The following is a 17,749-nucleotide window of genomic DNA, read 5'->3' as shown; positions in this document are numbered from 1 at the left end:
TTCTCAAAGGGTTTTAGGAGGTTTTAAGCTGGCGTGCGATGACTTCACTTCAGCAACAAGCCCTAGCGATTCTTCGCGCTACTCTAACTCGCCCTCTAACTCACCGATTTTCATCGTATTCACACTCATCAGACGTACCATGTCATCACCAAACCCTGAATCCACGGATTCCGAAAGCCCAACAATCCCGTCAGATTCCTCCACCGAGAACAATAACCCGGCAGACCCAGACCCAGATCAACCCAACGGTGAATCGTCGAATTCAGGAGAGGGAGGGGAAGAGGAAGAAGGAGAGTGTGGGTTTTGCTTGTTCATGAAAGCGGGTGGCTGCAAAGAAAGCTTTGTAGCTTGGGAAACGTGCGTGGACGAAGCCGAGAAGAATGGCGAAGACGTTGCCATGAAATGCATGGAAGCCACTTCGGCTTTGAAGAAGTGCATGGAGGCTCACGCCGATTACTATGAGCCGATACTGAAAGCCGAGAAGGCCGCCCAGGAAGAAGCCATTAGGGAGTTAGAAAAAGAAAAGGCTGCTAAAGATTCTGAGCAAAATTTGGAATCCAAAGAGGATTTGCAGAAAATTTGAGGTGCTTGCTGGTTTTGAAATTATCTTTTTGGGTTTTTAGAGATAATTGTTGTTTTTAGCGGTAAACTCAGCCAATTGGATGGCAAAGGAGGATACTTTTTTGGATACTGATTTACTACTAATAGAGGAAAGGTTATTAAGAGATCACGAGAAATGAATAATATTGACTTGATAATGATTTTTCACTGGAACAAACATTATTGTGTTTTAGTTATCTTTGATTGTTTAGATTACTTTCGTATGCTGTTTCAGACTTGCTGGTTGATTTATGTGATTAAGTAACTTGGGAATTCTAAGTTTGAAATGAATTTTAAAGTTGCTGGTTAGTCACCAGTTGGTTCAAGATTGGTAACCGGAATTGTTTGAAAGAACAATATTTCTACATGCTCCAGTAGTTGTTACTTCTTTTGCAGTTGTTCCAACAACATTCAAGGTCTTGTTGAACAGAGTTAATGAGCCCGAACTTGATCAACCTTTCAAGAACTGAATGGAGAGGTGTTTTGAGAGTTTTCGAGTATGGATGCTATGCAAATCCTACGGTGAGGTATGTTGAGGAAAAGATTTGAGTGTGGCATTTGAACTTAGATGCTTATAATTGTATTGCTCTTCAAGATAACATTCTTATTTGATTGAGTAAAATAAATGTTTAATTGATACTTGTTTGAATTGGTTATGCAATGTGATTGTTCCCTAACCCTTCCTATTTCATAAATCTGTAATTTGTTGATTCTTAGAATGGCAAATTCCTTTGCATGATTTGTACCCCCCAAAAAAGAAGAAATCCTTTTCCATGAGGAGAAAAGATTAATTTGGCTGATTGTTGTTGTTAAAGTTCACTGCTCTTACTCCCATTCTACACTCTGTCAACAGAAGAGACCCCACCTGTGATTGTATCTTACTGGTAGACTTTCTGTTTCCATCCATTATAGTTTATGAAAGTAGTATATTTATAGATTGCTTACTATCAAGCTATCTTTGGATGTAAGCCTGTAAGTGTATGTAGTTTTCTACAGTAGGATAAGTGGATACGTGCAGCTAGCAGTACCGGTATCTCATCATATATGTATTTTCTACTTTGATTTTTCTTTTTTATTCTTTGAAATGGGGATATTAGCCAGTTTGAGAGAGTTAAGAAGTATTCAGAAGAGCTGGAGGTCTGTACTATTTTGTAGCCTTGCTATTTGAATATTTACAAAAGAAATCATTGAAGTTTGATTTTTTTAACTTTGAATCAAATCTCCAAAAAAATGTTGGCACATATTTACTATAATCTTAGTCGTCATTTATATTCAAGCAATCCTGTTTTATTTATTTTTTGACTTGCCCATTTGGTTCAAACTTGTAAATTTTTGACATTTTTATGAGATGATAAAGCTGAGGAAGCTAAGAGGAAAGTGAGCCACTCAATTGACTAGTCAATCTTCTAGTGGAAGTACATTTGATAAATGCATTTACAAGAAACCATTTTTTGACCTCTAAACTTTGAAGATATAGGACAACAATTTTTACATAAAGAAAAAATCAAATGATAATAGTTACAACAACTTTTCTACTGCCGCTCCAAAATTATTGTATGAGTGTCAAATTTATCTCTGCTATAGGCCTATAGCCCTTTACATGTAGTACTTAGTTGAAATTGAAGGTCTCTGCTATAGGCCTATAGCCCTTTACATGTAGTACTTAGTTGAAATTGAAGGTCCTATTCATCTTTATCTTCATCTTCATCATAGTTGAAAGGTAATGGCACTGACTTGAATGCACGGTACTTGCCCACGTTATTCAAATGTTCATTTTCTAACCTGATCCAATGATGATAGAAAAATGTTAGATTACTTCTCAGGAATGAGTTTATCAGATCACATGGAAAAAGACATCTTAGTTACCTGAAGAAATTCCACATGCCACGCCGGATGATCTCAAGACTGGCAACTATTGTGATCAAGGTTTGTCTATGCAGAGTGAACAACTTGAAATTGAACACAGTTTGCAACCATGCAAATCTCAGCAGAACATTGAGGACCTGCATTTTTGAATCAAAAAACATTGTTAGACAGATGATAGAATAGAATGGTAAGCAAATATGTTCCTCTGCCTTTATACTCACCATGGCCCCAAAGTATACACTTTTTTGAGGGATAAGGAGTTTGTCTCTCAACCATCTGTTCTTAGAATGCCGCTGAAGAAGTCCCCAGTCATAGACAAGGTCCCAGTAAGTACCAACAATTGCAGCAGCAATTGAGAAAGTGAGAGCCAATACTTTCCAACCTAACCCCTTGTTAAGACTGTAAGCAGTCCGAAGACAAACAGCTACAATTGTCAGGAAATATTTCAGCCCATTGTATCCTTGCAGGGGGTCTTTCTCTTCAAACAACCGACGCAGGCACTGATAAAGGGTTAACAGAAGCATTCTTAATTAGTTTCGATGGCCAACTAAGGTCATCTGGAAGTACATTGTTTTCAAGTTGAAGTAAATACCTGAAGGAGGCGAGACCAATATGGGATCACAGCAATAATGAAGCTAAAAGTGTTGAATACATCGTTGCTTTTGCAGCTGTTCTGTCTGCGTCTAAAATCTCCCCATCCATAGTAGCAAACGTAGAACTCAAGGCTTCTTAATGCTTGCACCTGAAACAAAGCAAAGGTTGAAACATTTATATGAATTGACGATTTCAAACATACAAAGGCACTCAGTTTTCAGACAGCAAGGTTCACGTCACAAACCTGGCTAGTGAACTGATCTGCCAGGAAGAAATCTGGGAGGGTGACCTGCAGTAGAAAGTAATTTACAGATTAGTTAGACCTGATCGTCGAAGCTCATCAGTATGTTTTTGTCTATTCTACAAAACCATCACCTATCCCTCTTTTACCTTGTACAGAGGGGCACAGATACAGTGGAACAAACATGTAAGGAAGAAGAAACGACTTGATCGATACAAGATGTTGAATGGCAAGAACAATATGATAAACAGAACCTGCAGAGCAAAGAAGAAACCAAGAGATCAGTTAACTCTATGTACTGGTGGAAAGGGAGTGGCAGAAACGCTTGGATATCTCATTTGAATAAATTCAATATCTAATCCTTACCCCAACCAAGATCAAAGGGATAATTTCGGTGAATGTTTCATAATCCTTTGTTTTGGGATCCATCTCCATATCAAGATTTGAGAGCACACTGGCTAGTGCCAATACTGCAAGAGCAAAACTTACAAGGAGCACCTCCCTGTAGCCTAGTTCTGTTCCTTGCTTGAAACCAAATATGAAGGCGTAATTGATTCGATACCGCCTCCAGAAGTATATGTTGGCAGCATACATAACCATGTGTAGAACAATGAATCCAAATAAGCTGCAAGATGTTAATTTGTAAAACCTTGTCAAAAATGGTCTACAGGGACAGGATTTTGAAGAAAATCAGATGATAAAGGGGAATACATTCAAGCCAAGACCTTAATTTGTTGTTACCTGTAAAGAGGGAACATGGTTTCCATGTACTGGATCCTTCCCTCCTTTCCCATGATATTGCGGGCACGAATAATCAAAATAAGTGCTAATATAAGAGCAAGTGTACAACCGGCAAAGAAACCTGAGAATGTTCTCGAGGAAGAAACCAACAATGAGTCATAAAGAGTTATATCTTTTGAAACGAAATTGCTTCATTAATTCCTTATGTATTCTACCTGTAGAAAATGTTATTCTATGTCTTTGTTTCCTAGCTTTTGGTCTCAAGATATTCATTCCTTTGCTGCGGTTTGAGTTTGCGAAATGCTTGATGAATGTAGCTTCAACTCTCCCCATGAGTTTGGTAACCTGTGATTGAACATGCAAATTATCAGTAATCCATGGCATTACACATAGTTTAGTATAGAAAACCTGAAATTTTTTAGTAAATAAATTAATGAGAGCTTACCTCTTCAGAGCTACCTAGATAAGAATTATCCACCATTTTCATGTAAGATCTTGCAGCGGTCCTTGATGTGATCTGCAGGCATGAGGGACAAAATGTTAAAAAGACAGAAATCCCAATTTGGCATCTGAATCAGGGAAGGAGTTGATTAATGAAAAAAAAGGGATATACCTTGTCATATTTCTTCATGATTTTGGAGAAAGCCAATGTATTTAAGAAGCTGTTCCAAACACAACAAAGTCAACTATAATTCGAATTGAAAGCAGAGAAAGTACTGATCTAAGTTTAATTTATAAAGCATTAGTCATTTACCTATAACTCTTGAGAAGGCGAAGTTTTTGGTAGAATTCAACAAAAGCTCGCTTTAGTTGGTTCTCAACTTTCTTCAGATTTTCCCTGTTAAACTTCAGCTCAGTCTTCTGAGGGACGTTCAGAAAGCCTTTGATGGTTGATCGAGGGGTCTCAAGAGTCTTATTTATTTTTACTCGGTCTAGTATCTGTAATGGAGCTGGTTTACGGCCCTTATAGTTATTAACAACTGGCTTTTGAACTTGAACATTTTCCTTTCCATGTTTGCTCTCTTTCTCTTCTTTATCCTCATCTGATTCCTCATGCATGCTTGGCCCCTCTTCAATAATTTCCATGCGATCAACTCTTCCTGTACATCAAGCAAAAATTAAGCATTCGTTTACTATGTTACGTACATGCAATCAGATGATGTTAGACCACGGATACCAGCTGTCTGATCCAAGTACGTTATGTTTCTGACAATTTTTTACAAGTGTCATGTCCTTATCAAGTGTCCAAAATATATCAAACAATTTACAATGTGTTGTGTGCTTGACTTACTGCTGGATCTAGCCCCAGCTGGAATAGAAGCTGCCAATGCAGCCGTAGACGCTGCAACATCTGAGGCAAGACGGGTCATGTCGCCTGACCTGTCCTGCCATGACCATCCTTGTGGATTCTCCACTTTAATCCTGAAAGCAATCAAAGCATCCATTTGCTTATTCAGGATCTCAGCCTCCTGCGTCACCTCTTCCACCTTGGACTTGTAAAACTTATCCACCTTATTGAACTCATCATCAAGCCTCCTAAAGAACAGAAACTCGTATTCTGCCCCATCGTCTGCCTGCATAAGAAAAGTCGTTTCATAACTCTGGGAACCATCCCGGTTGACAGAAGTCACCAGGATGGGTTGATCCTCAATATCCGGTGTGGATGGACTGATGGGTGGGTAGTTGTGTCTTAGGGTTAGGCCGCTGAAAGCCCTGTACAGAGTCAGCGTCCGTTTTAGGCCCCTTGGGCTAGCTGGTGGCCTGGTTCTTTGCTTGAAAACATGGATATCTTTCAAAAGGGTTTTCAGATAATCATAATTCATATACGCCTCTTGCCACTCCGGCACCATCTGAGACACAAATTCCTTCCCGAACTTCATTGTTGCCCGTTCAGGTTTTGTCAGAAGAACATAAAACAAAACAGTCTGGTTTTCAGCTTTTGTCAGTGTATCAGCAGACAATGAAAAAGGGTTTAGAACAATCGAAAGCAACTTCAGTTCTAACGAGGGAAAGATGCAATTCGACAATTCCTTACACATCTATATATATATACACGCGAAACATTGACTTTTTCCCTTGATTCTATGCTCACTGCCGATTCACTATTCACGTAAAGAACTTTCAATCGCAAAGAAAAAGTAACACGGAGGGAAAGCAAATTGGTGTGCTAGGTCCATTTTTAACTCTGTGTACAAGGGAAGAAACAACAATCAATGAAGAGAAGCAAAGAGGCAGGGTCAGTTCAATTATCTCAAAAGTTTAAAGTTAAATATATAAATGAGATATTTTTTACTGAAATTAAAAAAATAACATTTTTTATTGAAGTTAAAAAAGAAAGAAATAATTTAAAAATGAATATTATAAATTTTAAAAAATAATTAATTTTATATAAACAAATTAATTATTAGAGATTATTAATTAATTAGGAATAAGAGAATAAGAGAAATAGTTACGAATTAATAAGATTATGGGGAGTGGGAAGTAATAATAAATTGAAAGTAGAAGAATATGTTATTTTATTAATTATTTTAATTTTTATATATTTTTAATAAAAAATTATATAAATAATTAAAAATTAATAAGATGTATAAAATAAGAAAAAATAAATATTTTTTAAGTAGATATTTTATTAATTATTTTAATTTTATGTATTTTAATTTAATTAATTATATTATTATTATAAAATTGCGATACTTATAAAAATATAAGACCTAAATCCCTTGTTTTGCTGGCTTTATCCTAAAGTGGACTCTGGGACAGCGATAGAGGGAGGGGTTTAGCTTTTTGACTTTGCTTGGCGAATCAGACATAGTCAGGTTTGCGACCACACACGTGGAGCTTAGTGCACTGAGGAGAAACAATGTTGCCTTTCTGGAGCCCTGGATTTGATTTAATGCAATCAGTTGCCGTCAATCTTTATCAAATCTTTGTTTACGCGGCAGGTGGAGGACTTGTCTATCTCACATCCTGCCTTCCCAATTTCTTTAATAATTTCCCGTTACCATTCTTTTCAAAGAGTAGAAATTATATTCATAGCTTTCTTTTGAATATTCTTTGCATATAGCCCCTGGAATTATATATATATATATATAATATTATGTTAGTCATGTAAATTACCAGATCTTTGTTCGGTGATCTTGACTCTTGTCTATTTCTGTACGGCCAATTAATTAATTTAATTATGTGCGGTGGATGAACAACTGTTAATTTCCTAGTTCAGAGACGGCCCCATTAGTAATTTAATAATCACTGAAAGTGTCAATAAACAAATAATTTGATCAATAATACCGTAAGAAATAAGAAATCAATTTGATTGAATTTTATCTTATATAATTATGAGACAGTCCAATATATAAACTGATCTGCCTATAAACAATAATTCATCAGTAATACCGTAAGAAAAAAGAAATCAATTTGATTGGATCCAATCTTATAAATTTAGTATTTAATATAGAAAATTGTGGGGTTTAATCATTAGGAGACCATTATTTGAAGCTATCCAAATTTCTTTTTGTTAGATAAGAATTACCCCCCAAAAAGGAAAAAAAAAATCCTACATATCAAAATCAGTAGGAAAAAAAAATAATGCAAGCATTAAAGATGTTTAGAGAAGCTGAATTTGTAAGAAAAACAATTTTATTTATTTTTACTTAATATTTGGCCATTGATGTAAAGAAAGGATAAGAACAATTCAACCACTAAATTTTTTTATTTACATATAAGATATACCATATTAATTTCCACAACTAGAACTCCTTTTTGTTATACCATATTTTAGACTAATGACATGGAATTGCGATATTTAAAGTAAATATATACTTTTACACATGATACTTATCCATAAATACGTTAAATTATAGTGAATGAGTCGTTCGGTCTTAACTAAATTGATTTATCGAGATCAACTAAAATTAAATTTCTGAAATAATTAAATAAATCGATATAAAGTTTAGGACAAAATCAAGGAAAGGAGAGAAATAGATTACTTGTATATGTACCTCAAACATGCATCCGCCATTTTACCAAATCAATATTGTTATTGAGTTTTGGACCTTTCTAATATTGTTGGGATTAAAACATTTTTTTAATTTTCTATATAATACAATAATTAAAGATTCTCAAGTCAAAATTCTAATTAAGTATTTTTTTTCCTTTGCTTGTTTACTCATTCTTATGTTCTAATAAAGTTTTGACTGAAGAAATGTCAATCCGTACAAATTTTATATAAAAATTTGTACTTTTTTTGGTTCATCATAAATCGGACATTTATTTACCTTGACCAAGTATTTTGCTTAATTATATAGTTTTTTCGTTGAGCCAAAAAAAAATATATAATTCTTCTAAGTGCATGTTTGGTCTAATTTTTTTTTCAATTTACCTATTTCTTAAAAGTAAAAATCATGCCAAACATGATTTTTTGATAAGTTTTTAAAAAAAAAATAACTTTTTTTTTAGAACAAATTTTTTTAAAAAAAAACTCCAAAGAGGAGCTTTTTCTTCTTTTCTTTTAAAAATACAAGAAAATTTTTATTTTTATTCTAAAAATATCCTCATTTGTTAAAAATAATTACAATATTACCCTTTCAAAAAAATACCTTCTATGATAATTTAACAAAAATTATAATTTATAAAAAAAATTATCAAACAATTTTAACTTAATTTTAAAAGCTATTATTATTCATAAAAATTATAATTAATTTTCTATATAATACAATAATTAAAGATTCTCAAGTCAAAATTCTAATTAAGTTTTTTTTTCCTTTGCTTGTTTACTCATTCTTATGTTCTAATAAAGTTTTGACTGAAGAAAATGTCAATCCGTACCAATTTTATATAAAAATTTGTACTTTTTTTGGTTCATCATAAATCGGACATTTATTTACCTTGACCAAGTATTTTGCTTAATTATATAGTTTTTTCGTTGAGCCAAAAAGAATTATATAATTCTTCTAAGTGCATATTTGGTCTAGTTTTTTTTCAATTTACCTATCTCTTAAAAATAAAAGTCAGACCAAATATGATCTTTTAATAAACTTTTAAAAAAAATAACTTTTTTTTAAGAACAAATTTTTTTAAAGAAAAGCTTAAAAAAAACTCCAAAGAGGAGTTTTTTCTTCTCTTCTTTTAAAAATACAAGAAAATTTTTATTTTTATTCTAAAAATATCCTCATTTGTCAAAGATAATTACAATATTACCCTTTCAAAAAAATACCTTCTATGATAATTTAACAAAAATTATAATTTATAAAAAAAATTTATCAAAAAATTTTAACTTAATTTTAAAAGCTATTATTGTTCATAAAAATTATAATTAATTTTCTATATAATACAATAATTAAAGATTCTCAAGTCAAAATTCTAATTAAGTTTTTTTTTTCCTTTGCTTGTTTACTCATTCTTATGTTCTAATAAAGTTTTGACTGAAGAAAATGTCAATCCGTACCAATTTTATATAAAAATTTGTACTTTTTTTGGTTCATCATAAATCGGACATTTATTTACCTTGACCAAGTATTTTGCTTAATTATATAGTTTTTTCGTTGAGCCAAAAAGAATTATATAATTCTTCTAAGTGCATGTTTGGTCTAGTTTTTTTTCAATTTACCTATCTCTTAAAAATAAAAGTCAGACCAAACATGATCTTTTAATAAACTTTTAAAAAAAATAACTTTTTTTTAAGAACAAATTTTTTAAAAAAAAAGCTTAAAAAAAACTCCAAAGAGGAGTTTTTTCTTCTCTTCTTTTAAAAATACAAGAAAATTTTTATTTTTATTCTAAAAATATCCTCATTTGTCAAAGATAATTACAATATTACCCTTTCAAAAAAATACCTTCTATGATAATTTAACAAAAATTATAATTTATAAAAAAAAATTATCAAAAAATTTTAACTTAATTTTAAAAGCTATTATTGTTCATAAAAATTATAATTAATTTTCTATATAATACAATAATTAAAGATTCTCAAGTCAAAATTCTAATTAAGTTTTTTTTTTTCCTTTGCTTGTTTACTCATTCTTATATTCTAATAAAGTTTTGACTGAAGAAAATGTTAATCCGTACAAATTTTATATAAAAATTTGTACTTTTTCTGGTTCATCCTCGCGTAAATCGGACATTGATTTACCTTGACCAAGTATTTCGCTTAATTATATAGTTCTTTCGTTGAGCCAAAAAAAATTATATAATTCTTCTAAGTGCATGTTTGGTAATTCTTTTAAGTGCATGTTTGGTTTAGTTTTTTTTTCAGCTTATCTATCTTTTAAAAGTAAAAGTCAAGTAAAACATGATTTTTTGATAAATTCTTAAAAAAAAGTAACTTTTTTTTTAAGAACAATTTTTTTAAAAAAAGAGCCTAAAAAAAAGTTTCAAGAATGAGCTTTTTATTTTCTTCTTTTAAAAATACAAGAAAATTTTTATTTTTATTCTAAAAATATCCTCATTTGTTAAAAATAATTACAATATTACCCTTTCAAAAAAATACCTTTTATGATAATTTAACAAAAATTATAATTTATGAAAAAAAATTTATCAAACAATTTTAACTTAATTTTAAAAGTTATTATTGTTCATAAGAACTTCATAATAGCTTTTAAGTTAAAAAAAAGTCAAACCAAACAGACTCTAAATTTTTTTTTTAAGTAAATTCTATTTATATTTTTTATGATTTCAATTTTTTTAACATAACTGTTTTTATTTTTTTCAATTAATCTTTTTTGCATAAGTTCTATTCACAGAATGAATTACGTTTTTAATATCATAAATAAAATTATCAAAATATCTTTAAATCTAACACTCGAAAGGTGTAATATAATTTACCCAAATTATTAATTATGTATTACAATTTCCCATAAAGTTTAGTAGAGAAAATCGAAAAGTGGCATTGATTTTCTTTCCCCTATATATAAAAAAGAGAGACCTGGCATGACATTGGGACTGCCATTATGGACTGCTGTGTCCTTCAAGAGACACCATGGAAAATGGCAGCACATGTAAAAGCTTTTCTCTAATAAATTTGACCGGTTGAATAATAATGCTTGTACCTAAAGTCTGGGTGGGTCCCCCTTGTGCATTGCCCCTAGACACAAAGGGGAAGGGGCAGTCGCATTTTGAATGAATCTGCATAGAATGCCCTCGACCCCGATCGAAACTGCCCTCTCTAAGTTCTGGCTACGTAGGACTGTCTGGCGGCTCCAAGCTCTAGCCGCCAAGTTGCAGAGAAACGTGTGCGGAAGAAACCAAAGGAATTTGTCCATGCTTTTAACCTAAACTCACCATGGAGGTCAAAGCTTTCAACCATGTCATTCATATTTTACAATAATTCAGTTCAAATTCATTAGATTTGAAAATGACTAACTAATCGATCTCAAATTCTAATGCCGTTAATGGTTCAATCAGATAATATATATATATATATATATATTTATTAGTTTAAGTCAAGAGTTTTTTTTAACGTAAATTTTGATTTTTTTAATAAAAGTTTTTTATAATTATTGATTAAATATAATTTTCATATGTCTATTCACATTGATATTTACGTTACAAAAGTCGAGATAAAAAAATAAGGTTGTTTTATAATTATCATTGTAATAATATCATAATCTTGTTATTATAATTTATTGTCATTAGTAATACTTATATTTTTGTTATTAGTTCATACTTAATTTGCATTCAAATTTGGGTACAAAAATAATTCTATATATTGCATAATGAGTTGAGTTGAGCCAGTGCTCAAATTTCCATGATTATTTTTCAAACTAATACCTAAAAATTGATAGATACCTTCGATTTAGTCTAGTTCGAGTTGAGTTTTCCACTAAGTTGAGCCCACCGAGTTCACAACTCAACTCGACTAGCTTGATTTTCCATTTCATCCATGGTTTGTGTCGAAGCATCAGAAATGGAGGATAGGGAAGAGACGGTGCACATGGATGAGAATGTGCCTTGGTATTCTCTCATTCAAAGAATCAGGGTATTACATGGTAGTATTTATATGTACAAGTATACAATTAGTGAAGAAAGAGTAAAGTTAAACACTAACTAACTAACTAATGATTACTTCCTAACTGAAATTTAAAAGCAAAATAAAACGCTGCGTATTGAGCTTCTGCCTATATTTAAACGGTGAGTTTTGATCCTTCTTCTCTCTTTCTTTTCACAAGTCGATATACTCACCTTTCTTCATTTCATTTGTATTTCTTCATTCTTCAAACACTTATTTGAATCACCAGTATAAGGGTAATGTCTAACACTCCCCCTCAAGATGAACTATGAATGTCATGAACATTCATCTTGCTCAACAGATTATAGAATTGTCTCGGTTGAAGTGCTTTGGTGAAAATGTCTGACAACTGTGACTGTGTTGAAATATGCAAGGGGTTAATCAATCCAGCTGATACCTTTTCTCTGATGGAAATGACAGTCCATTTCTATATGTTTTGTCCTCTCATGAAGTACAGAATTTTTGCTGATTTGTATCGTTGATTGACTGTCTGAGCATAGGTTCACAGCTTCAGAATAATTAATCCCAAAATCAGCCATTAAAGACCTTAGCCATATGATTTCACAACAAGTAGCAGCCATTGATCTGTATTTTGCCTCTTCTGAACTTCTTGCCACTACAGACTGTTTCTTTGATTTTCAACTCACTAAGGAATCACCAATGAAGATGTAGTAGCCTGTAACTGACTTTTTGGTGTCAGAGCATCCTGCCCAATTGCTGTCTGAGTATCCAGATATTTTTAAATTGCATTTTGACTTCATTAATATTCCCTGACCTGGTGCCTTTTTGATTTACTTCAAGACCCTGTGAGCTGCTACAAGGTGATGAATGCCAAGCTTCTCCATGAACTATGAGAGTACCTGCACTGCATATGCGATGTCAGGTCTGCTAAATGTCAAGTATAGCAATTTTCCAACTAGTTGTCTGTAGCTTGTTGCATCTGTCAGCTTGTCTTCATCATTGGATTTTGCCAATTTGTGATTAGAGTCGATTGGTGTACTCACAAGCTTAGCTCCAAGTAATCCTTGTTCTTCAAGAAGGTCTAAAGCATATTTTCTTTGGCATATTGATATGTCTTCTGGTGATCTGGCAATCTCGAGTCCTAGGAAGTATTTTACTTTACCAAGTTCCTTGAGTTTGAATTCTAACTTCAGAAATTCTTTGACATCAGACTTTACTTGGACAGAATTACTTGCAATTAGTATATCATCAACATACACTAAGAGAGCTATAAAATCTCCATTATATGTTTTCATAGTGAACAGTGAGTAATCTGAATTTGACTGTTTGAAACCAAATTTTTGAAGTGATGTAGTGAGCTTGGAATTCCAGACTCTTGATACTTGCTTGAGCCCATAGAGAGACTTGTGTAGCTTACAAACCAGCCTTGAATGACTTGGGCACTCCCCATTAATTACATATCCCTGTGGCAACTCCATATATACATCCTCTGCTAGTTCACCATTCAAGAAGGCATTATTCACATCAAGTTGTGATAAATGCCAGTTGTGTACAACTGCTAATGCAAAAAATACTCTTACTGTTGTTTGTCTGGCCACTAGGTTGAAGGTGTCTTGGTAGTCAAAACCTTTGATCTGATTATATCCCTTTGCAACCAAACGTGCTTTGGATCTCTCTACATTGCCATTAGCATTCAGTTTTACCTTGTATACCCACTTACAACCTACTACATGACAGTTGGGAGGTAGTGGAACAATGCTCCATGTACCATTATCTTCCAATGACTTCAATTCAACAGTCATGGCATCTTTCCCGTGAGAATGCTTGATTGCTTGCTTGCTAGTAAGAATTTGATTTAGAAATTGTTGATAGAGAAGTGATGAATGACTTATGAGCAGGTGATAGTTGGTGGCAAGATAGGTGTTTAGTGATTGGATGTGCAGTAACATTGTTGGTTTGAGAAGGTAAGTCTAATTGGTAGGCTTCAAGGTACTTTGGGATATGCTTTGATCTAGAGCTTCTTCTAACTTATGTTTGTGTGTCATTCGTTATGATTGCTTCAGGTCCATTAGTGTTGCCAGTTGTAGAAGTACTAGCAAAATCATTGGCCTCATCAGGGGCATTTTGGTCCAAATCATTCACAAATGATATTGAAGGTTGGTCATTGGGTGAATTACATTCAGGTAAGTGTAATTCAACTGGTGGAGGGTTTTGGTGTTGAAAAATCTATAAATTTTGGTCAAAGGGGTTAAAGTATCTACTATGTGTTTGAGGTGTTTGATGAAATGCCTATTTTGATACATTATGCTACAAAGTTTGGAAAGGAAAAATCACTTCATGAAAAACCACATTTCTTGAAATTAGTACCCTTTGTGCATTCAGATCATATACTCTGAACCCTTTAACATTGTTTGGGTATCCTAGGAATATACATTTACTAGCCCTTTCATCTAATTTCTTTATGTTTCGAGTCAAGGTAGATATAAAACAAAGGCATCCAAAGACCTTAAATGTGCATAGGAAGGTGGTCTTTTATAGAGTAGCTCATAAGGTGATTTATTTTTGAGGATTTTGGTAGGCACTCTATTGATCACATGTATTGCTGTTAGGACTGAATCCCCTCAGAAAGTGATTGGAACTTTTGAATGAAACATCAGACTTCTTGCTACCATCAGTATGTGCTGATGTTTTCTTTCAATAGTCATTTTTTGCTGATGATCCTCTACACAGGACAATTGATGGATTATCCTTAACTTAGCAAAAAAATTTGTGAGCCTAAACTCTTGACCATTATCAGTTCTTATGCATTTGATTTTTAGATCAAATTGTCTTTGAACAAAAGCATTGAATGCAGGTATTATGCTAGAAACATCTGTTTTACTTTTCATAAGAAAAATCCATGTAAAACAACTATAATCGTCTACAATGGTGAGAAAATATCTCTGATTGAACAAAGTAGGTACCTCATAGGGTCCTCAGATGTCAATATGGATCTATATTCTGAACATGAATAGGAAAAGGTAACTTTTTCTATTTTGTTAAAGGGCAGATTTCACAAATGAGATCATTTGAACATTTAATGCTTGGAAATTGTTGATTTATTACACTAATCCTTTCCAGAAGAGCATGTCCAAGTCTGAAATGCCATAAATCAAAAGTCCTATGCCCTGCATTGCAGGCTCTAACTGGTGAAGTAAAAGGAAGCTTGACAACTTTATCAAAACAGTAGCTAGACAAGTCTTGCTGTTCTTTTCTATCTTCCATCAAATATAGTCCGGAAGAGGCCTTAGCTACCCCAATCACAGTCCATGAAGGAATGTCCTAGACAATACAATACATGTTAGTGAATAAAACATAAGTTGATTTGGTGCTAGTGAGTTGACCAATAGATATAAGGTTAAATATGAAGCTTGGTACACAAAATACATCATTTAAGGTTAATAATGGGCTGAGTTAACAGTTCCTATATGAGTCACCATAACTCTCTTATTGTTTGGTAGCTGTACAAAGCAATTAGTGACTGGTTTTGCATAAGTAAAATTTTTTAAACAGTTTGAGACATGATCTGTTGCACTTGGGTCCATTATCCAACAATTGTGTTTCAACATGAGAGAATTCACATTTCTAAACTTATGAGGCATATTGTTGAGGGTATTAAAACAAAGATGGCCAGAGATAATACCTGCAAAGGCTGAGTTGGCTAGTGAATGCTTTGTCTGTTGGTTATTTGCAGAGATGTTCTTACCTTTATTGCTGGTCAATCCATTCTCACTCAAGATTTCCATCAACTTGTTGACTTGATGCTGTAAGTTAGACATTTGGGACATAGTGCTTGTTCCACCAAGGCCTTCCTCCTGCTCCATATGAATTTCATCTACTGATAGATCACTCCCTGCTGATACATTGTTGACAGTTCCTTTTCCTTTCCTTACATTATTCTTTCCTTTAGTGAATTTAAAATCTTCAGGGAATCCAATGATTCTGGAACACTTTTCTTTGCTGTGTCCCTTCTTGCCACAATGACTACAGATCAGTTCTTTCTTAAACTTCTTTCTTGTGTCTGCTGTAGTGAGCATCGTAGAGGTTTCAAGCATAGGTTGAGTTTGAAGCAGCATATTTCTTTGAGCCTCCTCCCTCAATATCAAACTATATACCTTATCAAGTGTTGGCATGGGATCCATAAGTATGATTTGTGACTTTATAGTTGAAAAGGAATCATTTAATCTGTTCAAAAACCTAAAAACCATATCCTTTTGATACTGGTATGTATATTTTGAAGCATTCTGAGTTGCACTTCCCACATTCGCAGTGTGGCAGGGGTCTGTAGTTCCTCAACTGTTCCCAAATACCCTTAAGTTCAACAAAGTAAGTGTCCACTGAACGTGTTCCCTGACTGATATTCCCAAGTGTGCATAACAGATTACATACTCTTGTATCGTTTGGTTGAGCAAAGCTTTGTTTCAGGGTGTTCCAGATCTCCATTGCAGAATCCATGTAAAACACGGTTGATGCTATGGGAGGGCTAATGGAATCAAGTAGCCATGCTACTATAAGATTGTTACATCTAATCCAAGAAGGGTATAGTGTATCTGTGATTTCAGGTTTTGGAATGCTTCCATTAATGAAACCCAGCTTGTTTTTAATGGACAGAGCCAAAAAAAAAATGATCTGCTCCATGCCACATAATTACTTGTGGTGAGCTTTGGATTGATAATGACTGATCCTTGGTGATTAATATGATGAAGGTAATAGGGAGATTGAGGATCTCCTATTGGTGAAATATGTGATGAGGTTTGAGATCCTTGGGACCTTGACTGGTTCGAATCAGCAGACATAGACATGACTCAAGCTTAATGAGGAATAATGAAGAGATTATGCAAATACTAAAGATATAATGAAGTTAAACAGTAAACGATACCCAACAAATGTAAGGTGAAAATAGGTTTAGAGATTTTACTTTACTAGAAATAAAACAAACAGAATAGAGCTAAATACCATGGCACCAGTAGCTATTCCACAGCTAGCACCTTTACTCAGACTTTGTTTCCCTGCTCTGATTCCATGTCAGAAGCATCAGAAATGGAGGATAGGGAAGAGACGACGCACATGGATGAGAATGTGCCTTGGTATTCTCTCATTCAAAGAATCAAGGTATTATGTGGTAGTATTTATATGTACAGGTATACAATTAGTGAAGAAAGAGTAAAGTTAAACACTAACTAACTAACTAATGATTACTTCCTAACTGAAATTTAAAAGCAAAATAAAATGTTGCGTATTGAGCTTCTGCCTTTATTTAAACGGTGAGTTTTGATCCTTCTTCTCCCTTTCTTTTCACAAGCCGATATAGTCACCTTTCTTCACTTCATTTGTGTTTCTTCATTCTTCAAACACTTATTTGAATCACCAGCATAAGGGTAATGGCTAACAGTTTGAAGTAATTTCAAGTTTCAAGAATAATAATGCCAAGTCATTTAGTTTGAAGTAATTTCAAGTTTCAAAAATAATAATGCCAAGTCATTTATTTGGATTCATTTCCCGTATTCTAAAGCAAATTCACTTTAATGTTATGGAGAATTAAGATTACCAAATGCATTGGAAGATTGGGAAAAAGATTGGTCCTGGTGTGATGCACGAACAAACCTAAAATTAGAACTGTTCAAAACTCAGTTTTAAAATTCATTTAAAAGCATTTATTAAACTTAATATATAAGTTTCAATTTCAATTTTCAAGTTTGTTTAAT

The 17,749-nt window shown here is 33.2% G+C and overlaps 2 protein-coding genes and 1 pseudogene across 2 annotated transcripts; 1 reads left to right on the top strand and 2 right to left on the bottom strand.

Moving 5' to 3' along the window:
- Positions 1-4: 4 nt before the first annotated feature.
- LOC18610351 (uncharacterized) lies at positions 5-1,239 on the top strand. The gene is made up of 2 exons (XM_088803274.1): positions 5-584; positions 997-1,239. Exon 1 carries the CDS (start codon positions 140-142, stop codon positions 581-583), a length of 444 nt encoding a protein of 147 aa, XP_088659400.1. The 5' UTR covers positions 5-139; the 3' UTR covers position 584; positions 997-1,239.
- A 781-nt stretch (positions 1,240-2,020) lies between these two features.
- LOC18610350 (phosphate transporter PHO1 homolog 3-like) lies at positions 2,021-6,241 on the bottom strand. The gene is made up of 13 exons (XM_018114665.2): positions 5,334-6,241; positions 4,797-5,142; positions 4,656-4,704; positions 4,488-4,559; positions 4,258-4,387; positions 4,043-4,163; positions 3,668-3,926; positions 3,451-3,555; positions 3,305-3,349; positions 3,059-3,208; positions 2,688-2,966; positions 2,467-2,603; positions 2,021-2,382 (listed from the first exon to the last, which is right to left on the bottom strand). Exons 1-13 carry the CDS (start codon positions 6,079-6,081, stop codon positions 2,283-2,285), a joined length of 2,541 nt encoding a protein of 846 aa, XP_017970154.2. The 5' UTR covers positions 6,082-6,241; the 3' UTR covers positions 2,021-2,282.
- Positions 6,242-15,291: 9,050 nt separating this feature from the next.
- On the bottom strand, positions 15,292-16,846 carry LOC148764389 (uncharacterized; annotated as a pseudogene).
- Positions 16,847-17,749: the final 903 nt, after the last annotated feature.

Source organism: Theobroma cacao, chromosome 2 (genome assembly GCF_053813885.1).
Source record: "Theobroma cacao isolate CCN51 chromosome 2, ASM5381388v1, whole genome shotgun sequence".
NCBI classification, from domain to species: domain Eukaryota; kingdom Viridiplantae; phylum Streptophyta; class Magnoliopsida; order Malvales; family Malvaceae; genus Theobroma; species Theobroma cacao.
The sequence above is the reverse complement of the archived record's forward strand: the minus strand, read 5'-3'. Positions and strand labels throughout refer to the sequence as shown.